We start from the raw sequence: 23493 nt of genomic DNA, 5'->3' as shown, positions 1-23493 counted from the left end.
GCCGATGCCAGATGTGCAGGATGTGAGTATCTCTCGATGAAAAAACGTGGCAACTGAAACCATCGGTCCTGGCTTTATTCACAGTGCACTTTCTATGTATGCAAGGGAGTGTATGTCAGTCAGACAGATGAGCGCGGTGGCTTGCCCCCAGTTTCGGATATCTGGGCCCCCTGAGACCGCCACGAGGGTGCCGTGAAACTGACAGAGACATGCTGTTGTATGAAGCACAAGCCGGAGAATTGAGTCAAACATCCATCCAATGATAAATGGTTAAAAATGATGCAGCTGCGTGGAACATTTCCCGCCATGATTGAGGGAATGTCTCAGCTGGCCGCCTCGGCAACGCCGCAGCTCATCCGGGCAGACAAAGAGAGCAGCACGTGGCGAACCTCAGGGGATACAAAACATGATGCTGTCATTTCTCTTCTCATTTTCTCAACCAAGCTTCCATTAGTTGGATACTCAATCTCGTCTCTTCTACTGTTTTGCTTGGCTTACAATCTTGGGGTGAGGTGTGTGAGGGAGAAATCGTGGGAGGGTAACGGGTTGATCTGTGATTCGAAGGGTACCTAGGTTGGTTCTAGCCTATCAATCCTGCGGTAAGCCAGGCCGAGAGAACGGAAAGAGCATATATGTTGGGGCAATCATTTGTATTTCTGTCGCCTAGATCAATATTGACACGAGGGAAAAGCGACCTGAAGCAGAATCCCAGCCTACGTCTACCAGCGCCCGTCAGGCCATCGACCCGCGACGGCCTTCGCTGAGGAGATGGCTCCCGCGGCCTTTACCTAACCCAGACATCCGCGTGCTCGCTCTTGCCGTGGCCGCACGCACATTTGCTGCCACCCGCGGGTCGGAAGGCCCGGCAAGTGCAGGGAAGCCTGGGCTCGTGGGGATTGAACTCGTAGGGGTATCTCCGCTCATGGTCCCGGTGTTTGGGGTTGGTCGACATGTGTCTGCAGTGGCCAGCGTTAGGAACGGGCCTCGCAGGCATTTTGACGGTGGTTTGGTTTGCGGTTGAGCTGTGAAGTAGGTAAGAAAAGGTCCTAGAGACTAGAGAGGATAGGGATGTGGGAGGCGATTACCAGAAGATTAAGTATTGGCAGCAGAAGAGTGAGTAATGGGACCTCGGGGGCCTTCTTTATCTTGTAAAGAGAGGAGTGATACGGAATGAAAAGTCGTTGACTGTCGTTGCCGTCGTGGACGACGGAGCGGTATATATCTTCGATTCAGCTGGCGAAAAAGTTGCAGACGACCACGGAGATGTCTTTACAAATGGCGTAATTGACCCACGGCGAAACACAAAGTAGCAAGGCATAGTTGGCCTTTGACGGCGGTCGTGCATCAGTGTGTTGGTGCCTGCATTCTTTCCCCTCCATGGTTTTTCAACTTTTTCTCCCTCACCTACGGTTGTGATACTCTTTTCAGACTCGCAAAAGAAGCTTCTCGGTGATTGCGCTTTCAAGTTCCACTTCGGCCGCCGGACTCGAGAGTCGAGGCATAAACCTCTTGCTCAGCCCAACAATCCGGAGCCAACGCCGAGAACGGACTATTTACACACGTGGCCGCCTGCTCCGGTCCCGATTTCGCGGCGGTGCTACGCCGCAGAGAAAAACAAGGCAGCGGCACCGCGATCATACATTCTGCGGCGTCCTGCCGCGGTCCGCGCCGTATCTCGTCCCACACGATCCGGCAACCGGCCAACAGCCGAACCGCTTTCTAGAATCTACCCTATTCTTCACCACCACCACTTCCAGCATCACGACTCCCGCCCATCCATACAATTTGAGGTATCCAAAATGTGAGTAGGTTCGAATCTTGAAAGGAGGTTATTACTATTATACAGGAACATGGAGGGCCACATCGAAGCACTTACTAGTATTTAAGGTACTCAGACACATCGACCCCTTTGATCTCCGCCAACGCCTTGATACTCGCCCCGGAGAAATGCTCATCAAGCCCATACCCCCCAATCCTGCCCCTCGTCTCGACAAGTTCATTCAGCGCATTCCCGACCCAGTCCCCTCCTCCTCCCTCCTCCGTAAGTATCTTCTCCCTCCTCTCCCGCCGGCGGTTGAACAAGGCGTGCATATCTTCCACCCTTGCGCGCGCAAGGTATCGGACGTCCTGCTTCTTGATGCAGCGCCCGCCCATCCTCTCCAACGCCGCCCAGTTCTCCTCAAACTCTGTACCCATGTCCTGCTTTGCCGGTTGGATCTTGAATAATTTTACTCTGTTCCTTTCTACGACGAACCCATGGGCCCAAACTGCTAGCAAGGCTCGAGTGGTGGCCACTACCATCCAAGTACCTAATACTAGTACTAGTAGTAATCATTTATTCTTAGTCAAGTCTGAGGCGCAAGACGGCCACTGGGGACAATGGTAGGGGATCTGAGAAGAATAAGATGGACATTGTCAATGAGAAGCACAACGGAGGCAAGAATTAAGAACTTACATACCGTTCTACGGATGACGTGCCTGGTATGTATTGTGCCTATGTTTTCAGCTTGTCAGCGCGAAACCCCTGACAGGTCCCGGTCAGAGATTCAGTGCTCGCTGGGCCTCCTACCAAGGGCGGGGGCGGGCTGATCGCCGTTTTAGGAGGCCCAGCGAGTACTTCTTACTTGGAAGATATGAACAACTTCTACGGTACAATAAGCTAAAAGGCTTGTATATCCGGTGAAGGTCAACCTGCGCAGTGGAATGAAATCCTAACGCCTTACGTTTCCAACCACGCCCTTCAACATATCTGCCACAGTCTCCGCTGCGTCTCCCTTGAAGAACCAATCTCCGTCTCGCAGCCGTCCCGGCTCTTCCTCGCTTTCCTCCATGTTGAAAAACGCCACTCTTGCACCGGCGTTGCGCGCAATCGGGATATACATGGCCGCGGGAAGTACAACCGCACTCGTACCGATGACGAGCATGAGATCGATGGTGCCGCCCGAGGTAAATTCGTATATTCGTTCCGAGGCTGAGAGAGGTGTCGCTTCGCCGAAGAACACGACGTTGGGCCGGAGGAGGTTGTTGCATTTCGGACAGTGCGGAAGATCCGAGCGAGCGACGTGTGGTAGGGGCACTTTTGCGTCCGAAATATCGACGTCGTCTGGGAGAGCGAGATGCTCGTTGACGGGATACGTGGCTTCCCTCTCGTAGTCGCATCTATCCTTCTCGGCCTGATACTTGCTGCACTTGATGGAGAACAGCGTGCCATGGACCTGTGCAATCTGGGACCGTGGAAATGCCGCCCTCTCACAAAGCCCTTTTGATATCCATAGCGGGTTAGCAGGAAGCTCAGCTCGCTGCATATCCTATGCAAATGGCTCAATAATAGGTAGGTAGTAGGTAGGTACTCACCATCAATGTTCTGATTCACAGCAAAGAACCCCCTCTTCGCACATGCGAGTCTCGCCAAAGCGTAGTGTGCGGCATTCGGCTCCGCCTTTTGTGCTCCCATCATGCGATGGGAAAAGAACCACCACACCTTGGCCGGATCGTCGAAGAAAGCCTGGGCGTCGGAAAGATCCTGCGGTTCGTGGCCGCGCCATAAGCGATCCGAGCCACGGAATGTTGCCAGGCCTGATGCTACAGAGAGCCCCGCGCCCAGGAGCGCGAAGATGCGCTTGGAGGACTGGAGGTGCTGAGTGAAGGACGTGAATTCGTCGAGTGAGATGCCGAGGGACGGGTCGGGCGCTGAAGTGCCTCGGAATTTACGTTTCGCCTGTTTAGCTTTGAGTGCGTCGAGCTTTTTGTCCGAGGATCTGACTTTCCGCGGCCTGCTGTTGACGGTATCCATGTTCCGTTGATTGTTGTGGATGCAAGGCGCGGAGCACTGAGCCGTGTGTGTGATGTGTGTGTGGAATGTGTGTGTATTGTAGGAGGGAAAGGCAGTGGTGCTGGCTGCAGAGATGGGGAGCCTAGATAAATAATGGGCCGACAACACATGTTAGTGCTTCTCGGCTTGGCTGATGTTTGAGAGTGCTTGACTTGGAGTTGGGCCGACGTAATCCCTTCACAATGTTGCCGTGTCATCCCGCCATTTCATTGGAGCATATGCAGCTGTGTGTATGGATATGTCAAATGTCAAACTGTTAGAACAAGCTGGGCTGGTTAGCACCCAGAAGTTAGAACAACATGTGGTTTTGGGTTGTCACGCAGAGAAGCAAGAGCTTACAATTGTTCATCACCACTTTCCTCGTCTTGCGCGACCTCAACAATGGACTCGAGATGCTCATTCAAACCGATCAAGAGCCCGAGGCAGTCAAGTTGAAGTGCCTCACATCAAGAATCAACCAGAGGCTAACAAACCAAATCTGACTGATTTAAAATACGCTAATATTAGTCGACAGCATGAGGCTTTCTCATAACGTAGTATTACGATCATACTGCCTCTCAGTTCCCCCCCTACGGCCTACTAGGCAACCCCTCCCGCCACCGCCCCAACACCTTCGACAATCTCTCCGTCCACTCCACCTCATAATCCCACTCATCCCTCCTCGACGAAGCCTCCCTCCGTTCCACCAGATCCACCAACTCCAACACGACCCTCTCCCAACACACCAAGCTCGCCTCCAACCCCTTCAGCGTCTGCAGCCTCCTCAGCGTGGCATCCCACTTCCGCCTCTGACTCTGCCCCCTCGCGAACCAGTCCTCCGGGCTCATATCCTCCAGGGCATTCGCGAGGAAGAAGGCGGCCGCGTGCCGCCCGCAGAGGGCGTGGCCGAACGCGCTCATCTCGCGCGAGACGGTTTCGTTGTCGGGGATGGTCCCGCTCTGGACCAGCGCCTGGGCAACGAGGGCCCACCCCTCCTGGGCGATCTTCAAGCGCTCGATGGCGCATATCGTGCGCTTGAAGGCTATTTCGCGCGGGGTGTAGTGGATGTTCTCGGTGGTGAATGGTGCTGGGTAGCGGTCTGGTGAGGAAAGGGATGGAGCAGCGGTGTTGGTTCTGGTAAGGGTGGTGCTTGCTGCTTCTGCGGCGAGAGTCTCGCTTTTGAGGTTGCGATAGGCAGCTGCGGAGGGAGTTGAGGGGAGGGTTAGGTTGGAGGGGTTGATGAACTGGGATGAGTCCCGCTTCTCAGACATAGTGATGGTGATCTTTGTTGCTAGGTGAAGCAAGGGAAGTGTGTAAAGGAACTAGCTCAGTTGCAGTGATCTGTATCGCTGAGTTCGAGGCTCATGGTAATAGTGGTCTATTAATATGTCTCGGACTGGAGGTTCGCTGGGAGAACAAGAAGTCCGTTTTGTGAACAATGACCGGTCAGTAGGGCAGGCATGGACTTCAATGTCGTTCGCCATTGTCTCCTCGCTCTATCCGTGTACTCAGTGCTGCGGAGATTCCGTGCTGTCATTGGTTTGCTGTTCAGGCAGACAAAGCAAAATCGCCACGCGATCTGAACAGGTTTCAGCAGCAGCTACTAGTACTACTCACACCTCATGAACTTCCATTCTAATTCATCACTCGGCCAAATGTCACCATACATACAACCGTGTGGGCGTAACACCTACCAGAATACTTCTAGATGTCACCACCACTGCAAACAGACTTGGCTATGAATGGGATCCTGCTGTCAATATAGCGACGGCATCCCCACGGCTGGCAGTACACAGTGCCTACGCGAATTCCGGCACGATCGATATACGACCAAACCAAGGGTATAAGAGAATCTTAAACGGTCTTCTGCAGGTCCGCTGAATCCCATAACTCGTAACGACCTCAGGAAGGACTCGATCAAAGCTGTTGATCAAGAGCAAGCCGAGTAGCCGTTCATACCGAAAGAAAAGCGGCCAGTGACTTCTCATAGGCAATCTCGGACTAGCTGCATTGTCTCGACGTCACCAGCGTCTCAACGGCCACGCAAAACGATGGTACGCCGCGCCGCGCTGGAGATATCTCTTCTCTCATCATCCCGACCTGGTCCGTCTTCTCCCTGTCATCCCGTTCCTTGGTTGATACAGGTTGCATCCATCTGCCCACAAGCCTCGGCCAAGCACCCCCTCCCCCCAGCCCTCGACGTTGGTACTCCGTCAGTGCGGCGTGCAAATCCTGGCCGATGTAATATCATTCATTACCTTTGCCGTCGCAGGTTATACTTAGACTTGGCTGGTCTGGTCGCCCAAGGAATAGGAAAGGGCATCGAAGACGGCCGTATTGAGATTCCCTTCTTTGACAAACTTTCCCCTTGATGAGGAGGAATTGGTAGGGCCATCGCAATTATGAGACTCGACAAACAGTAAGCGAATCGGTCGTCCATGCAAGGGGTAGTCATATTAAAATGATGACTCTTCGCTAGATGCCCATCGTTCGACCCGTCCGCAACACCAGATGAAAAACAACGGGTTACGCAGAGTACGTACTAATATTCGCCATTGACATGGATGAGACAAGCTTGCCATCTCACAGGTTCGTCATCATGATTCCCAATTCATTAATAGTAAAGTACTAACGTATCTTATAAGCGAGATGAACATATAAGCGAATTGAACACTTTGACCGCGACGCGTCTTCTCTCCATACCACAACCAAAATCCTCTACACCCAACGATGTCTTCGGCTTCAAGAGAGTCTAGGGTAATCTTAGCTCTTGAAGCTATTCAAAAGAACCCAAAACCTAGTCTTCGCGCCGCAGCAAAGATCTATAACGTCACAGTCAATACCATCCGAAACCGACGCGACGGCAAGCCTGCACGACGCGACACTACGCCCAACTCGCGCCGGCTCACCGATTCCGAAGAGAAGGCTCTTGTTCAGTATATAATTGAGCTATCTGAGCGAGCCTTTCCCCTAAGACTACGTGGTATGGAAGATATGGCCAACCAACTGCTATACGTACACGATGCGCCCCCTATCGGTAAGCTCTGGGCGTATAACTTCGTTAAACGCCAGCCAGAGCTCCGGATGTATTATACGCGTAGATACGACTACCAGAGTACCAAATGCGAGGATCCAAAGGTCATTGGCAAATGGTTTACCCTTATATAGAATGTTAAGGCCAAGTATAGTATCGTAGACGACGATATCTATAACTTCGACGAGACTGGGTTTATAATGGGCATCATCTTCCCAGGCATGGTGGTAACAACCTCAGATAGCCGTGGCAAGGCGAAGCTAGCCCAGCCTGGCAACCGCGAATGGGCGACCGTAATCCAAGGCGTCAATGCCCTTGGCTGGGCTATCCCTCCGTTTATCATCTTAGCGGCGCAATACCACCTCGCCAACTGGTATACCGAATGCAACCTCCCGGCCGATTGGCGTATTGCAACTACCGACAATGGCTGGACTACCAATGCAGTAGGCCTTGATTGGATCAAGCACTTCGACTACCATACAGCGCCTCGGATAAAGGGCAAATACCGGTTGTTGATCCTCAATGGCTACGAAAGCCACCACTCAACCGAGTTCGAGCTCTACTGCCAGCAGAACAATATTATCACGCTCTGCATACCTCTATATTCCTCCCACCTCCTCCAGCCCCTTGATATTGGCTGTTTTAGGCCGTTGAAGCAGGTGTACGGCCGCCAGATCGAGGACTTAATACGCGCGTATATCAGCCACGTAAGCAAGCTCGAGTTCCTTTGTGCCTTTCGCACAGCCTTCTTTGCCTCTATCACCAAGAGGAATATACAGGGCGGTTTTATAGGGGCTGGCCTTATACCATACGATCCAGAGAGGGTACTTTCGAAGCTAGATATCAAGCTTTATATACTAACACCCCCAACCTCACGGCCAGGCACTGTACAATCTTGGGTCTTCCAGACACCATACAACCCCCAAGAAGCCAACTCATAGTCAACGCTCATCAAGACTCGCATTGCCAACCATCAAAATAGCTCCCCGACTTCGATGTTGGCTGCTGTAGACCAGCTTACCAAGGGTACGATAGCTATAATGCACCAGGTGGCCCTCCTTTAGGCAGAGAATGCTTCGCTCCGCAAGGCCAACGAGGCGCTAAGCAAGCGCCGAAGAGCCAAAAGAACGCGTGTACAGCTTGGAGGATCACTTGCAGTAGAAGATGCAAAGGATCTACTAGACCAAAAGGCTGTAGTTGGGGAGGTGGCACAAGAAATGCAGCCGGATGGTGGTGGTGCAGGGGGGGCTCGTACGAAGGTTCGGTGCTGTGGTGTGTGCGGCAAGCCTGGTCATAATGCCCGCACTTGTCAGGAGGTTGCAGAAGCATCTGATTCAGCCGTTTCTGATGTAATTATAGTAGGTTCATAATGTTGTTGTGTTGTAATTGTAGTTGACTGTTATAGTATGGTGGCAAGTGTTCAGTTCGCTTATATGTTCATCTCGCTTATAAGATACGTTAGTAGGTAAACATAGCATTGTCATTCTATCAGCTCGCTCAAACCCGCTCAAAGTCAAAAGAAAACTCTAAAAATATTCCATCCCCCTTCCCGTATAACATAAACCGAAATATACCCCTCAGCGACCGCCAATCTGCCCCTTCGGAATAGGCGGGATCCAGCACACGGCCAGGTTAATCGCAATATGAATAATCCCACTGACCCAAAACGCCTTCGCATAGCCCGACCCATTATCCATAAACCTAAAAATAATCGCAAACACCACACCCCCCAGATTACCCCCGGCACCGGTCAGGCCAGACAGCACACCGTTCGCGTACGGATACACGTGCGGCACCAGCGCAAAGTTCGCGCCATTCCCGGCCTCGAGGAACACCGCCATCAGGACGATCAGCCCGACCATGGTGCCCAGATCATGCGGATCCAAGAAGCCGATGACCATCAACAGCGCGCCCGTCAGGAGGCCGCAGACGTGGATCCAGATCTTCTTGAGCCACAGGCTGCGGCCGAAGCGGGTGTAGACCAGGTCGGCGACGACGCCGCCCAGCGGGCGCGTAACAAAGTTGAGGAAGCCGAAGACGGCCGCGTAGTTGCTCGCGCGCGTCTGGCCCAGCGCGGGGAAGTTCTTGAGGTAGTAGGCGCCCAGCACGCTGTTGATGGCCAGCTCGCCGCCGAAAGAGCAGAAGTAGGTCGCCACGTGGAACAGGCCGTGCAGCGAGCACATGACGCGCACGGCCTCGCGCACCGACGGCTTCTGGATCACCTCGCCCTGGGCCGTCTCGAGCGCTTCGGTGATGGTCACGGGCGCCTCGTGGGCCGAGAGCGGGCGAAGCGTGTTCTGCGGCGGCTGCTTCTCGACATCGTCAGAGGACTTTCCCTTTTCCAGGTCCGACGTGTTGCCTGAGGAGGGGAGGGTGCTGGATGGGTCTCGGTCGGCGATGGTGCCGGGGACGGTGACGATGGCGTCGGTGATGCCGTGCGATTCGAGGTTGTGCTGGACGTTGAGGTGGCGGTCGTTCCTGCGGGAGGAGGTTGGTCAGTCATACAGTGAGGGAGGAGGATCATGCGAGAGAGAGAAACATACCATTTGCCCGTGGGCGTGTCTTCGCACAAGAGAAGGAGCCCGACTCCGCAGGCGATCAGGCAGATCAGCGGGACGACAAAGGTGATGCGCCATGCCACGTCGGGGGTATGGCCCCAGCGGTGGTACAGCGAGTCATACACAGCCGGCATGATGAAGTAGGTGATGCCGCCGCCGGCGTTGCCCCAGCCCCCGGACAGGGCATTGGCGGTGCCCACGACGTTCTTGTCGAACCAGCCGGTGCACCAGACCTGGCAGGGCACAAAGGACCCGCCCAGGATGCCGATGAACAGGCGGATGATGTACAGGCCCGTCGCGTCCTTGATCAGCGGGGCCAGTCCGATAGGGATGCTTCCGACCAGGATGAGCATGCTGAACACCTTGCGCGGTCCAAACTGGTCGCACAGCGGGCCGGCAAAGAAGCGAACCGCCAGGGTCGCCACGAGCGAGACGATGTTCGAATTTGCGACCTGCTCCGAGCTGAGGCCGAGATCCTTCTTGATGGTGACGCTCAACTTGGGACGGGTTAGCGGCGTGTCCATCTTTCACTCTCGGGTTGTGGGCCATACCAAGGGCGGGAAGGTGTACCAGGCCCAGAAGGCCAGCATGAAACCGAGCCAGGAAAAGAAGAAGACACGGCCATGCCTGTCGACTGGGTTGAAGATTGGTACGCTGCGTGCTTTCTTGTTCACCGGGTTGAGCACCGGCTCGCGCCAGAGGTCGGATATCTGGAAGCCCATGTCGGCTGGTCTTGTCGAGGACCGTTGCGGATGACAAGGTTCTGGCCGGGAAGTGGACGTTGTCTTATGGGGTGCTTGCGGTTTGCGGAGTGCTCTGGGGAAAGCATCAGGGTCCGTGATAGATATAGATCCAGAGGTTGCCCATCTCAGCCAGGTCGAACGTCGAGGCCGCGATCATCCCGCCGGCATCCATGGTGACGATCCGATGGCCAAGCTCGTCGAGGGAGGGATCCGGGATGCTTTTGAGGGCTCGAAATCTGCATCTCCGAGACCTAGTAATGAAACCGTCCCATCCCACGCACCGGAACGGGCGAGGGCGCCCCCACCGCCAACCGGGTAGCCCTGCGAGAGCGTTATCTCCTTATCTGCACTAGGGCTGAGGCTCCGGCCAGGGGGAGGCTTGGCAGAGATAAAGGAGCCATCTGGGTGCGCGCCGGATGTTACCGCGCACCAACGTTATCTATAGCGGCGAATGTTATCTGGATTGACATCCGGTTTGGCAGGTTATCAAAGGGGATCATCTCCGCGGGATAAAAGGCCTGTCCCGCCCGTCCCAGGAGTTCGGACCCGGGGAGATGTCTGTCTTCGTTTTCCTGGTTTCTCGCCAGGCCCAGACCTTGGAATATTCATGCTGGATTCGCTTCGACGGGCAGTCCGGCACAGGTAGGGATTTCAGCGAGGGTTCCCTTATCTCCTGGCTGCATCTCGTCGGATGTGCCCAAGGGGGCGACACGCCCAGTGCACCCAACCACCTCCGGCTATAGCGATTCCTGCTGAGTAACCTGCAACCGGGTATTTGCAGCCCCGACAAAATCGATTGTCTGCTTCCCCGGCATCCTCAGGCGTCAATAGTTCACCTCTCGATTGGTCCCTATCATCGGCGCAGCCCTTGGTTATCGTTGAGGACCCCGGCATCGAAGGAACTGGCGGCTTGACACTGAGATTAGCGATCCGTCCGGAAGCCATACATACACGATGGAAATTACCTAGTAGAGCGTCTGAATAGGTACCACAGTCTTTCCCATAACTTTTGGCATCCCGGCTTTCGCGGGACAACATCAACATCATGCTTGTCGCCTGCGTCGCGCCACAGGCAGATACACAGTAGAGGTGCTACTGCAAGCATGCACCACAATTTTGGGGGTATGCTTGAACTTGGATGCGTAGAAATGACCTTCATGTGACTGGGCAGCGGCACGGTTCCACTCACCTGGACACATCTCGTCGTGGACATCGAGACTCGCGTGGAGAACAGTGATTGATGTCTTGGCTCAGTTTGACGAATCGCATTTGTGTCTGCGAAGAGCGAGACCACTTACTGGATTATCAGTGGTGAAAGATTGATTTCCACGGACCTTTCTCTCTGAGATCGCAGCTAGGCTTGCTGGAGGTTCCTCGCGGAAGTATCTATTGGAAGCATGTGACTGTTGCGGGGGCCAGTGGGTTGGAGACCCGAACGGCTGATGGCAGCTGAGTGCTCCCAAGCGTCATCGGGGAACCGGGCACCCATAGAAAAGCCGCGGCCGGATACGAGCTGTACTGAAGTGTGTTTCGACGCATCGTGTTGAGAGTATGGGGGCGGCGGCCGAAATGCCCTTTGCGTGAAAGGTTTTCTGGGCGTTCGATAGAGAAGCAGCTGCACCCTCTATTATGTCAGCAGAAGGTCCGCTTCGTCTCATGAAGATGGGCTTGGAGCAATATGGCGGAGAAGATGCTCGGTCGCGTTTCGCAACCTTCTCGACCATGGGGAGCCATAAACCCTGCCGCCAGCCAAACATATCAACCCCAGGATGCAGTGGTATGCAGTCTATCATTGCCACCCTACACTGCGCTCCTCGGTATGTACACGGCGAGCCCGTCGCTCGCCCCTCCCCTATGCCAACATCGCTGCCTCTCAGTTGCTGCGAGCACCGCCCTTGGCTTCCCGGAGCTCATTCATCTTAGCCACCCGCTTCTTGAACTCGACATATTGGCACTTCTCGTAGCTGTGCCTCTCGTCCTGTGGGCAAAACGGAGTCAATCGATGTTCATCACCCCTCCACACAGACCCCTTTCCCTTTATTGCCACAGTTTGTTTCCTGTCATATTCAATCGTGGATTCGTACCTCGCACTTCCACGGCAGATGCCATGTCTCGAACCGGCAGCGATTGAGCGGGATCAGCAGGTGTGCGCAGCTGTCGCGGTACGGCAGGGGAAGCTTCGCATCGCGCATTTCCTCGCGGGTTGCCCCTGTGGCCGTTGTAGGTTAGCAAAGCTCGCTCACGGAGGTGGCAAGGCGTAGAATTGCTCGCTGGGACTCACGCCTTGCAGTCTCTGCTGTTTCTAACGCCATTTTATGGTGCAATTGCGGCGACCGCAGCGACAATTGCGACAGTTCGATGTGGATGGTAGTGCTCTTCGCTCAACTCTGACGCCAGGAAGCCGAAGTGGAGCTCACGGCTTGCGCCCTGACGCCTGAGGCAGGATATGGGGCTTTGGAACTGCACGTGGTGCTCACGTGAGTGTACCCCACATATCGGTTAAACACTGCATGATCTCCAACTTCTCCTCGTCAAAGGGGGCGAGCTGGATCCGGCCGTTTTGGGAGGCCCAGCAAATACCACCCCCGAAGAGAGACTGCCTGGTGATTGCCGCTCGTTTTCAATCTGGCTCGGGGCCCTTTACGTTTAGATCGCATGCTATTCAGACTTTCAGCTAGCCCGCCGCCATAATTTTACCGCATTAGCCATCAGGTTCTCGTCAAGATTCCTGTCGTCGTGACCGTGCTCCTGTACAGTACATTGGGGAGGCGTATCCTGTCCACCTCCCGGCTACTGCTGATCGGACGGCGCATGGCACACCAACTGCCCATCTCCGTCTCGCAACATCTACATCGGATCGAGGCAGCTGACCAGCAGAACAACAACGTGGGGGTCCGATTGATGCCGGAGAAACGAATGTTCAGCTTCGATTCGCCGAAACTCTCTTCAAGACACAGAACCCGAAAGAGTTCAGACTTGCCACTTGCGTCCGGCCCAAACATATACCTTCTTTGAGATTCAGTAGGAGATGATCTCTTGAGTAGACGCCTCTTCACAAGACAGGATGGTATACCTGGACGCCCGAAGGGAAGGCAGAGCTGCCGCTCCCGAGAATCGGAAGAGGGGAGCCGGACTCGAACCGGCTGCCTCAATAGAGAGACGCTATATGAGGCTTCCGAGGGCAATACCATCCACTTTCCCCGTTCCCCTGTTGAATATGGTGGTGATCACTTGCTGGGCTGTAGGTGAGTTGTGGGAGCTGATCTGTCGGGCCTATCTTTGGTAGGGAATGGAGAAGGGGAAGGGGTGGTAGAACAAAAGCAGACGAACCGGGCGAAGCAGGCAAAACCCAAAGCGGGCAGTGAAGTCAGACGCTGGAGAAAGCAGAGAAGCTAAAAGAAACGAAAGATGCTGGGGACGCTGGAGAGATTAGAGGAGGGAAGGAAGGGGACGCTTGAGAAGGGGACGCTTGAGACGCTGGAGGAGCGGGGCCCCTGGGAGCGAGGGGTGGGGAGGAGGAGGAAAGAGGAGGAGGGGAGGAAGGGAACGCTGTTACCTCTCCATTACCTACCCAAGAGGGGCTCGACGGATCAGCTACCACAACTCACCTACAGCCCAGCAAGCGATCACCTGAAGAGAAAGTCAGTCGTCAATTAGACCTATAAGATGTCTACCGCTACTTCATTAATCCACGACATCGACTGCTTATGGCCCATACCACGCCTGTCCTCCGATCAGTCAGTCTCCGAAGATCGTCGTCTCTCAGAGCCCATGCCCGACCCAACCACCCTACCACGCGGGCATCGCCTCTGGTTGACAGTCAGACAACCAGCTTGGAGAATTCCAGCCTAGCCGTTAAAAACGGGGGAGGACTCGAAGCTTATGCCCGATGGACGGTCCAACCACCAACATCTTCGCCACGCAGAGCCTATGCCCGACCCAGCCACACTACCATGCGGGCACGCACTCAAGTTAACGCTCTACAGAGCACCTCGGAGTATCACGGCTTGGCTTTCGAAAGCTAGGCCGTTTCGTTTGCTGGCGCATACCCAGAATCGTTAAGCGAGAGCCCCAATGATCCTCGCTGAGCCCGAATATTCGAACCCAGCCACGCCAGCATACGCGGACTCCTTGGCCACTCAGAGAGCCCCCTTAACTTGAGATCCGCCCCGCAGAACCCATGCCCGACCCAGCCGCCCTACCATGCGGGCACGCACTCTTGTTGATGGTCGGACAAACAGCTTAGAGTATCCCAGCCCAGCCGTCAAAGGCAGGGGACACCAAGCTTATACCCGATAGTCAAGGTTGTCCAACCAACCATCTCCGCCCCGTAGAGCCCATGCCCGACCCAGCCACCCTACCATGCGGGCACGCACTCTTGTTGATGCATCAAGGAACACCTTGAAGTATCACGGCCTGGATTAGAATCGTTGGAGAAGAGCCCCAATGATCCTCACTGAGCTGGAATATTCCAACCCAGCCACACCAGCATACCGGACTCCTTGGGTCACTTGAATGCTCGCTGCAACGCGCGCTCGGTGTTGCTGCGCCCAGGCCCGACCCAACCGCCCAACCATGTCGGACCTATTATCGTTTAGAGTACACGCCCCGGCTTCGATACAGGTCGCAAACTCCGTCTACTTCTTAGTATCACGGATCATCGAGCACAGCTCGGACGATCCTCGCCGAGTCCAAATCCAGCCTCCCAACATAGCCGGCCTTAGATGCCGGACTACATTGTCGCTTGGATTTCTCGCCCGCCTTGGATGGTCTGTGGTCCTGTTAGTGTTGTCGTTGCTCTCCGCATCGCAGAGCCCAGGCCCGACCCAACCACCCTACCATGTCGGACCCGTTTTCGTCTGGCGTACCACGCCTCGCCCCTCGAAGTCCAGTTCTGGATACTCCGGCTGTTGGCTGAGACGAATCCAGATTCCAAACCCAGCCGTGAACGTTACAGCTGCACCGGACATCATTGTCGCTTAGGCTTTATGCCCTGCTTGGACAATCTGTGGTCGGTTAGTGTTGTCGCCGCGCTCGTTGTCGTGGCGCCCAGACCCGACCCAACCACCCAACCATGTCGGACCTGTTAGAGAATCACGCCCCGGCCTTCGAAATCCAGGTCGTGTTACCCCCTGTGCTCGTCGTCGTCGCGCTCTGTTGTCGTGCCGCCCAGGCCCGACCCAATCACCCAACCATGTCGGACCTTGTCCCACCCAGTCCTCCTATACCGCCTCCATTCCTCCTCTTTTTACCACCCCCTATCCATCCAGGTAATGGGCGACTCCGTTGGTGGGTTGTTGTCGAAGTCGAACGCGGCGAGTTTTGCGTTATCGTCGGGCCGAGCCACTCAACGGGTGTCGCCTCGGGTCCTGCGCGGTCGCATTGCCATGTCCTCCAACCCATCCAGTCCTCCCATACCGCCACTGTTCCTCCTCTTTTTACCCCCCATCCATCCAGTCCTCCAACCCCTCCTGTGATCGTATCGGTAGTGGGCGATTCCGTCGGTAGGTTGTTGTCGAGTCCGAACGCGGCGAGTCTTGCGTTGTCGTCGAGCCGAGCCACTCGACGGGTGTCGCCAACTATGCTGAGCCCATGCCCGTCCCAACCACCCAACCAAGGCATGGCGCGACTCCGCCGGTGGGTTGTCGAGTCGAACGCGGCGAGTCTTGCGTTGCTGTCGGGCCGAGCCACTCGGCGGGTGTCGCCTCGGGGGTTCCGCTCGGTCGCATCGCCACGTCGGTCGCAGGCGGTCGCATCGCTCGGCCGCATCGCCATGTCGGTCGCAGGCGGAAAGGCGTATTCGAGTCGGCGACTCCGTCGGTGGGTTGTCGAGTCCGAACGCGGCGAGTCTTGCGTTGTCGTCGAGCCGAGCCACTCGACGGGTGTCGCCAACTATGCTGAGCCCTTGCCCGGCCCAACCACCCGACTACGCGAGCAAGAGCTGAAGAGAATAGAGAAGAATAGACAGATGAAAAGAGTGGTGACTGATGAAAAGATTATAGAAGAGTGGGCAGAGAAAAGAGTAAAGATGGATAAAAGAGTAGAGAAGAGTGGGTATTTGAAAAGAGCAGAGAAGAGTGGGCAGTTGAGAAGAGTAAAGACAGATAAAAGAATAGAGAACAGTAAGTAGAAGAAACGAGCAGAGAAGAGTGGGCAGATGAAAAGAGTAAAGACGGATAAAAGAGTAGAGAAGAGTAAGCGGATCAAAAGAGTAGAGAAGAATAGACAAATAAAAAGAGTATAGAAACGTGGGCAGATGAAAAGAGTAGAGAAGAAGACGAGCCGCAGGTCCCCAGGACCGATCAGACAGCCGGAAGGCCCAGATGACCTTTGGACCGATCAGGGCATTCGGCCCGGGTGCTGTGTAGAGAAGCCCCAAACCACGCAGACATACCCAGGACATCTAGAAAACCCTCAAGTACGCTCGGAAGCCCGAAAGCACCCGATGTTCCTAAGGATCAACCAGACATCCTAAGGCCTTTGTGATTTTGGAGATCGCCCTAGACAGCCCGAGGCCTGATCCACATCAAAGGTCTATCAGACAGCCGTAAGGCCCAGATGATCCTGGGGTAGGTGCCAGACAATCCGATAAGCCCAGATGACCAGCCAGGAACCCGAAGATTCCTGGGAGTCTATCAGACGGCAACGGGTCCGGCGATCGAACCGACACCAAAAGGCCCAGATGATTCGTTAGAGACAGCGGAGCCCGGGCTCTAGATGTCCTAAGAACCGATCAGACAGCAATGGGACGGGAGGTTCCTGCGGCTCTAAAAAGGGGGTCCCGAATCCCAACCCAACCACCCAACCAATGTGGGATTCAGGAAGTTGCTTGGCCGCGCCTAGTAAAGCTCTGTGTATAAAGGTTAAAGTGTCCCATGAGCCGTTGTTTCAGATGTTGGGAGAAGACATACCGAAGGAACCAGAGTGTACCGAAGGCCAAGATTGTCCGTTGCTTTGCTGGATCGAAGCGAAGACCGCTAGGTATGGTAGCAACTGCTCAAGGGATGGGAGAAAGCAGACCGGAGGGAAGTGTACTCTGCTTTGACGACTTGGAGATGATATGTTAGCAGCACAAGGGTGATCGGGAAGACATACCGGAGAAGGATGTGGTTTGTTTCGTTTGCTCCGAGAAGATACCACAACGAAGTGATGAATCCTCGAAGCCCATGCCCGACCCAACCACCCAACCACGCGGGCAAAGCGAACGATCGAATGATCGCGCCGGAGTATCATATGTATGTGCCTCGAGGCCATGATACTCCTCATGCTTGGCAAGAAGCAAGCCGTACCGGAGAGGATCACTCTGAAACCTAAAAAGGTATAAAGAAGAAGAAGATGAGGCTATCTCTTGCCTCCGGTTTTGCTTGGTCTGAGAGCCAGCGAAAGATCATGGATACCTATGGGGTCCGGATGACATACCGCACGTACCACGCGGGGTGCGGATTTTATCCCAGGCCCGACCCAACCTCCCAGCCATGCGGACCTAGGTTAGTTTTCTTTTCTTTTTTATGCGCCTCTTCTTCGTGCTTTTTTCTGCGCGTCGTTTTTTCTTACTTTTTTTCTTTTCTTTTCTTTTTTTTTTGCACTTTTCTTTTTCTTTCTTTTTTGCTTTTTTTCTTTTTTTTTGCTTTTTCTTTTCATTCTTTTTTTCTTTCATTTTTTTTTCTTGGACTGAGCCGGGTCCCGACCCGCCGCCCAACCGCGCAGGACCGCTTGTTAGGAAAGGAGAAAATGAAGAAGTAAACAAAAGGAGAGGAGCGCGTGAAGCGGAAAGAGGCATCTGGCAGAGGCTGTGAAATCCTCCTCGTCATCGATGGTAAAGATCGCTTCGGGGAGGGCAGTTGTAACATTACTAGTCTTATGCGCGCTCGTGTTGACGGCGGCCAACTGTAAGTTACCAAGCAACGAAGCTCGGCTCTGTGAGGTGAGAACTGTGTTGTGTTAGCAATGGGTAGACAGAAGGTTAGGAAGATGGTGAGGGGAATCTGTGTGGTGACTTACTGGTTACGCAGCGTCGAGTAGCTACTTCCTTGGCGGTATCAATGTCGGCCGGGTCAGGGCAGCTGCTGAGAACGCGAGACTTAGTGACCGACTTGAACTGCTTATGGATGCAAATGCAGTGAAGGTCCGGATTGCCGTTGACATTGGCACAGCCGTATGTAGGGCCTAGACTCAGCATCTCAGTCATGGCAGATCTCTGAAGAATTATGTGAGTCTATGATGATGCAAACGCCTTTTGGATGATGGGTAGTACTTACTGCGCAAACCGGAAAGTCGTCGATAATATCTGACACAACAGGAGATGTTGTGTTCAGAATGGGCGCAGTGGCAACAATGCCGATGAACGACAAACTGATGGTGGCTTGGAACATCTCGAATCGATCTGGTGCGGTGTCAGCCTGTGAAGGTCTGAGTTTGTTTGATGAAGAACTGAAAGATGGGAACGGAAGATGGGATGAGAAAATGTAATGGGAAGATGGAATGGGCAGATGGCAAAGGGAGATGCAATGCGAAGATGGAATGCGAAAATGGGAAGGGACGATGGGATGCGAAGATGAGATGGAAAGTTGAATGTCAGGGGAAGATGGGAAGAAAGGGGAACAGGTGAAAGTCAGCTTAAGATACCTGACTAATGTCGCTAGTACGAACTGCTGATTTTGCCCGAGTGAAGTTGAGAGTTGGAGGAAGAGAAGAAGGAAGGGAAGCGGGTGGGAGGTCAGCTTGATATACCTTCCCGCAGTGCTGTACGTACCTCTGCCATCCCATCAGTTCTGCAGGCTACCCTCACCAGCTCCCAGGGATTCTGTGGCAAGAGAATGGGTTGACGTCAACGTCTCTCGCTCTGAATGGCTCAGTTTCAGTTCTGCAGGCTACCCTCACCAGTCTCCCGGGCAAGCGAATGGCTTGACGTCAACGTCTCTTGCTCTGAATGGCTCAGTTTCAGTTCTGCAGGCTACCCTCACCACCTGCCAACGCACAATCGTGTGCACACTCCACCAAAACTTACGTTGTCCACTTACTTCGCATGTGCAGCCCGGATTTTGCCATCCGTTACCGAATTGCCCCCGAAAGGGGGGTAGGGTACGCATGCAGGACAAAACCTGCGCAATCCAGAGCGAGAAGCGTTGCGGATGGTTTGCCCACATGACCAGGGCTGCAAATTGGCGGCGTTGTTGGGAGTTATCGGTGGGTGGTGAGTGTCGGTTGTGAGGAAAGTCCATGGGAAGGAGCAAGTTAGACAGGGGCCAGGGGTGAAGTAGTACCTACGCCCCAGTTCAGCACTGCTTACCACCTTTTGTCGACATGGCCATCTCGCCACACTGTTCAGAGCACTGTTCCCAGCGACAGAATACCTGATTTGGATGTCATGCAGTCTTACGGAATTGTCTTCTACTGAGGCAAGTGACCATGCAATTCACGCTATGAATTGATAGCTTTCTAGCAGTGATTCGTGTCGACTGTTGTTGACTGCGCTAGTTTCCCCTCGGTCTCACGTCCAAAATCTTTCAGACAAGGCATCATGTGTCAGCAGCCACCTGCTGGCAATTTCTTGGGAATTATCCCCGGGAGTTTCTTGCGCTATCAATGCCAGACAGTAGTCGAGTGCTGACTGGGTTGTGATCTCCGATTTGCGTATTCAGAATCATATTACGGTTATTACCATAGTACCCGGCGTACCCGCTAGGAATTGGCAGTGTCGAATACTCGTAGGATCCGACACCGGTAATAATTACGAGGTGAGCAGGAATAGCGCGCACTTTGACCAACCAAGGTACCTGGAGCATCAAGGCTATGGCCACAAGCGTTCCGTTGTCCATCGCTGCCGTTCGAACTTCGGGCAGCTCTGCACTGTGCAGCGCTTTTTCTGTTACAGCGGCCAATCGCATTGACCAGCTGAAGATGCTACCTTCACGAACTGCACTCCATGATCGTATCTTTGAGAAGCGGTAGTCCTTAATGTGTTGCACTTTCCGACGAGATGCTGCACATCGCTCGCAGCACCGAGGGTCGACTTACAAAAACGGAGACCATGCATCTAAAGTAGGCATGACGTCTCAGTTGTTGCAACTTTCTGCCGGAATTCAACTAACCGGATGGCTTGCCTTGTTCGAAGGTCCGTGCGGGGTTTGCTGATTGGACACAGGACTACCCCACCTTCCCGCTACGTACGGAGCCCCACCCTGCAAGTGAAGAGAATTGATCAATCATCTGGCTGGAGGTTTGCTCCACTATGGGTAGTAAGTTGCTTCAAGTCTTCAACCAACTTGAACCGTGCAGAAACTTCAAGCTGGTGACAACGGTCCTAGTCTGAAATTCACAGAGACTACTCGTATGCATAAGAGTTAAAACGGCTATGAATGGTGATCTAGCGCATGAGTCAGAAAGCTCGGCAACACCTCGTTTTGCAGGATACGGGCTTTTCCTTAGAAAAGTAGCCATTATAACGCCTTGGTTGAAATCTGGGAGCTGAGTGAGAGTCTCTTTCTCAAAGTCTGACGACAGTGTCACGACACTTAATTGACGCACAACGGGTGGCTGTACAATCGAATCGACACAGTCGAAGTTTTGCCCGTCACTCATAACAGCGCCGATTGCATTTGCCCTCGTTCGACTGATTTCTAAGAGGTCAGGTGTGTCAGGTGCCTTGGGATAGCCACCATGTCAAGCAAAGAGCTTACCTTACACAGTACCGTAGGTAGAGACCTGGAAGTTGGAACCGAAGCCCACATCAAACACCATCAATCACGGAGTGCCGTGGTATGTGCACTCATGGCCATCCAATGCCGAGCTCCTCGGAGAAAGGTTTTAGGTTGGCTCCCGGGAAAGGAAGAAGAAATCGCACAGGGGCTTCATGCCGTCCTGGCTGCCACGATTCTCCAGAACTCCATATCCATATCGATACCTCCTACCGTTCTGTGCCCTCGTGGGATTCACTCTGAGAGCGGGATGAAAAATATTAATAATAACGGAAAACATGTTTGAGCTACTACATACCTCTGCGTTGCGCAAGTCCAGCTGGGCGATGCCCCTGAGCTGGTCGGGAAATCAGCACCAATTCTTAACTACGGTACCTAGGTACTAACTAAGGATCTCTCCAAAAATCTACCGGCGTTCCGTTGGGCCCGTGGGAGCGAGCGTACCGTGTTTTAGAAACCAAGTCTTGGATTCCATGCCCCAGCTCGTGGAACAGGAGCACGACAAAGTGGTGACCGATGAGACTTCGTCTGAGGTGTAGGTCTAATAGTAAGGACTACCTGCACACCAGCCGTAGTGGCCGAAAAGTGGCGGGTGCCGTTTTCCCCGAGTGAACCCGTGCGAAGGTTGATAACCGGCAGGACCATGGACATTTTTTGACTGGGTAGAAACGTTGAATGGGTGGTGACAGTCAGCAACTCACTACATACCGGCGCAATGTTGAAGTTGGAAGGAGGCCGTACTTGGCTCCTGGCCCAGGAAAGAGTCCCCGTCACCCTTTGCGTCGGTATCCCACCCGGCGAAGACCTGGACCTTTTCATGCCAGACTATGTCGGCGCCTCTTTGCTAGAGGGCGAGAACTTGTCGCGCTCTTTACCAAGCCATCTCAACGACCCAAAGTCCGAATAGGTGCTCATAGATCTTTGAGGACTTCAGTGACTGTACTGGTATACTGCAGAGGGAAGCACTCCTTGACTATCAGCCACCGGCTACTATAGGGCTTCGACTTACTTTCCAAGAGCAAACCATTATAATATTGGATTTCCTAGGAAAGTAGACATTCACTAAAGGAGCCACCCTTTGATTCTATTTCTCGTCGTTTTACCTCCTTTAACTATTCAACTAGTCTTAGCGTTTCTTACGCTCCTACTATAACGTCGCTGCGATAGGGATATAGTCCTTAGCAGTCGTAACCTGGCATCTCCCTCTTTATTAGCCGCTAAAATTAGATAAGATACTATAAGGCCATAGGTATTCCGTCTAGTTCGGACGGCTATAGCTCGATGACGTCACTGGTTAGCCTACTCCTATAGTAGTCTTGGTAAAGCCTTAGCAGCAGATAATAGGTTATAGGAATCCGTATATAGGATGGTCTTTTGTCCTTGCTATTGCCGCTCCTGGGTACTATGGCATCGGCAAAGGCAAGCAAATCTTCCTATATTGACATTTCAAAGACGAATCTATCCAGTAGCATATGAGCCTGCCGGGACGCCTCTTACGGAGCTCTGGGCTAGTTGATAAAGAGACGTAGAGAGCAAGCCTATAGACTCCTAAGATATAGGAATCACCGTTGTAGGCTAGAGGTATAATTATATTATAAAACGGTGCCATATCAGGCGTTATAGTGGCCACGATCTGGTTGTACGCTTGGTAGAAGCCTTTAATAAGCCGCTTGGCGCCTAAAATCACCGAAGCGGGTATAGCCTTAAAGTATAGGGGCCTTTTCGGGAGATTGTTACAATATATACGCAGATTTAGTAAAGCTTGGAGATTGCCAGGTCTCCTAATGAAGTAAGAATTGATCTATAAATGCAGTAAGCCATTTAAAGCTGGACGACATTTATAATTTAAGCTAGAGAGAAGGTTGCAGTTTCCTCTCTTGATCTTCTTAGCTCCTATATCTATTATATTAGTGGTGGGATTCTGATATCTGTATCAATGTTGTAAGTTAATGTAGCCTCTACGATTAGTTTGTTAATATAACCTCTTCTGAATCTCGACATCTTATACCTATAGGGCCTATATAGCTTGCACTGGCGCTAGATAGGCTACGTATACTGCGCGCACCCTATTTACACTATATATACTCTGTTTATACTCTGTTCACGCCCTGTTTATACCCTATTCTTACCCAGTGCACGCCCGCTCTGCCCTAGCAAGAGAGGTTGTATTACAACTCTAACCAAGTATTCTCAAGCAGCAATTAAAAATAACACCCCTATTTATAAGTAGGTTATAAAAATAGCTACTTGTCTTCTGCCCTAGTCCCACCCTTATTCTCGGGATTAGGTATAACCATAGCCTTGCCGGGCGGCGGGGTTCCATCGTCCGCCGGTATAGGTAAAAGATACGGCCGCTTCTCGTCCGGCGGCTCGGGAACGTCGAGCTTTATTAGGTCTATACTATTAGAGGCTGAGCAGGCCTCGCTAAAAACTCCTTCGATATAGCCTAGACCGTGTTGAATTCCGGGAATGTCGTGTCCAGATCAGGCCTGATAATAGCGGGCGCTACGAAATAATAGCCGATAATATATAAGCTAGTATTATCTTTAATATTGGTTTAGGAGAGGATCGAGTCCATCAAGTTATTACCCGAGGGGGAGGCGGTAGGGTCGTCGGCTTCGGAATCTCCAGGACCTGGTATTAGAGAACT

At 53.3% G+C, this 23493-nt stretch overlaps 7 protein-coding genes across 7 annotated transcripts; 1 reads left to right on the top strand and 6 right to left on the bottom strand.

The window, feature by feature from the left end:
- Positions 1 to 2593: 2593 nt before the first annotated feature.
- On the bottom strand, positions 2594 to 3963 carry B0T15DRAFT_409911 (putative SIR2 family histone deacetylase). The gene is made up of 2 exons (XM_062865363.1): positions 3355 to 3963; positions 2594 to 3259 (listed from the first exon to the last, which is right to left on the bottom strand). Exons 1-2 carry the CDS (start codon positions 3791 to 3793, stop codon positions 2712 to 2714), a joined length of 987 nt encoding a protein of 328 aa, XP_062723620.1. The 5' UTR covers positions 3794 to 3963; the 3' UTR covers positions 2594 to 2711.
- A 170-nt stretch (positions 3964 to 4133) lies between these two features.
- B0T15DRAFT_499748 (uncharacterized protein) lies at positions 4134 to 5082 on the bottom strand (the record flags this gene model as incomplete). The annotated part of the gene is made up of 1 exon (XM_062867349.1): positions 4134 to 5082. One exon carries the CDS (start codon positions 5080 to 5082, stop codon positions 4402 to 4404), a length of 681 nt encoding a protein of 226 aa, XP_062723619.1. The 3' UTR covers positions 4134 to 4401.
- Positions 5083 to 8422: 3340 nt separating this feature from the next.
- On the bottom strand, positions 8423 to 10125 carry B0T15DRAFT_390344 (major facilitator superfamily domain-containing protein; the record flags this gene model as incomplete). The annotated part of the gene is made up of 3 exons (XM_062864534.1): positions 8423 to 9323; positions 9389 to 9927; positions 9955 to 10125. 3 exons carry the CDS (start codon positions 10123 to 10125, stop codon positions 8423 to 8425), a joined length of 1611 nt encoding a protein of 536 aa, XP_062723618.1.
- A 1894-nt stretch (positions 10126 to 12019) lies between these two features.
- Positions 12020 to 12458, bottom strand: B0T15DRAFT_390781 (NADH-ubiquinone oxidoreductase B18 subunit-domain-containing protein; the record flags this gene model as incomplete). Its single annotated transcript, XM_062864556.1, has 3 exons — positions 12020 to 12124; positions 12231 to 12355; positions 12428 to 12458. The coding sequence occupies 3 exons, from the start codon at positions 12456 to 12458 to the stop codon at positions 12020 to 12022; spliced, it is 261 nt and encodes an 86-aa protein (XP_062723617.1).
- Positions 12459 to 14509: 2051 nt separating this feature from the next.
- On the top strand, positions 14510 to 15181 carry B0T15DRAFT_522758 (uncharacterized protein). The gene has a single exon (XM_062868647.1). It carries the CDS (start codon positions 14662 to 14664, stop codon positions 15127 to 15129), a length of 468 nt encoding a protein of 155 aa, XP_062723616.1. The 5' UTR covers positions 14510 to 14661; the 3' UTR covers positions 15130 to 15181.
- Positions 15182 to 18040: 2859 nt separating this feature from the next.
- Positions 18041 to 18518, bottom strand: B0T15DRAFT_549706 (uncharacterized protein; the record flags this gene model as incomplete). The annotated part of the gene is made up of 3 exons (XM_062870227.1): positions 18041 to 18063; positions 18148 to 18343; positions 18405 to 18518. The coding sequence occupies 3 exons, from the start codon at positions 18516 to 18518 to the stop codon at positions 18041 to 18043; spliced, it is 333 nt and encodes a 110-aa protein (XP_062723615.1).
- A 2534-nt stretch (positions 18519 to 21052) lies between these two features.
- On the bottom strand, positions 21053 to 21870 carry B0T15DRAFT_508365 (uncharacterized protein; the record flags this gene model as incomplete). The annotated part of the gene is made up of 5 exons (XM_062867714.1): positions 21053 to 21082; positions 21142 to 21180; positions 21402 to 21501; positions 21545 to 21687; positions 21853 to 21870. The coding sequence occupies 5 exons, from the start codon at positions 21868 to 21870 to the stop codon at positions 21053 to 21055; spliced, it is 330 nt and encodes a 109-aa protein (XP_062723614.1).
- Positions 21871 to 23493: the final 1623 nt, after the last annotated feature.

This window comes from Chaetomium strumarium (assembly GCF_033439665.1).
Source record: "Chaetomium strumarium strain CBS 333.67 chromosome Unknown B0T15scaffold_2, whole genome shotgun sequence".
Lineage (NCBI taxonomy): Eukaryota > Fungi > Ascomycota > Sordariomycetes > Sordariales > Chaetomiaceae > Chaetomium > Chaetomium strumarium.
This window is presented reverse-complemented; position numbering and strand designations above follow the sequence as displayed.

Excerpts from the sequence above, each read along its gene's own strand:
- B0T15DRAFT_522758 (XM_062868647.1), top strand. The coding sequence starts at position 14,662 with ATGCTCGCTGCAACGCGCGCTCGGTGTTGCTGCGCCCAGGCCCGACCC.
- B0T15DRAFT_409911 (XM_062865363.1), bottom strand. The coding sequence starts at position 3,793 with ATGGATACCGTCAACAGCAGGCCGCGGAAAGTCAGATCCTCGGACAAA. Across the intron at positions 3,260-3,354 it reads TGTGAATCAGAACATTGATG|GGCTTTGTGAGAGGGCGGCA; the intron begins GTGAGTACCTAC and ends GGATATCAAAAG.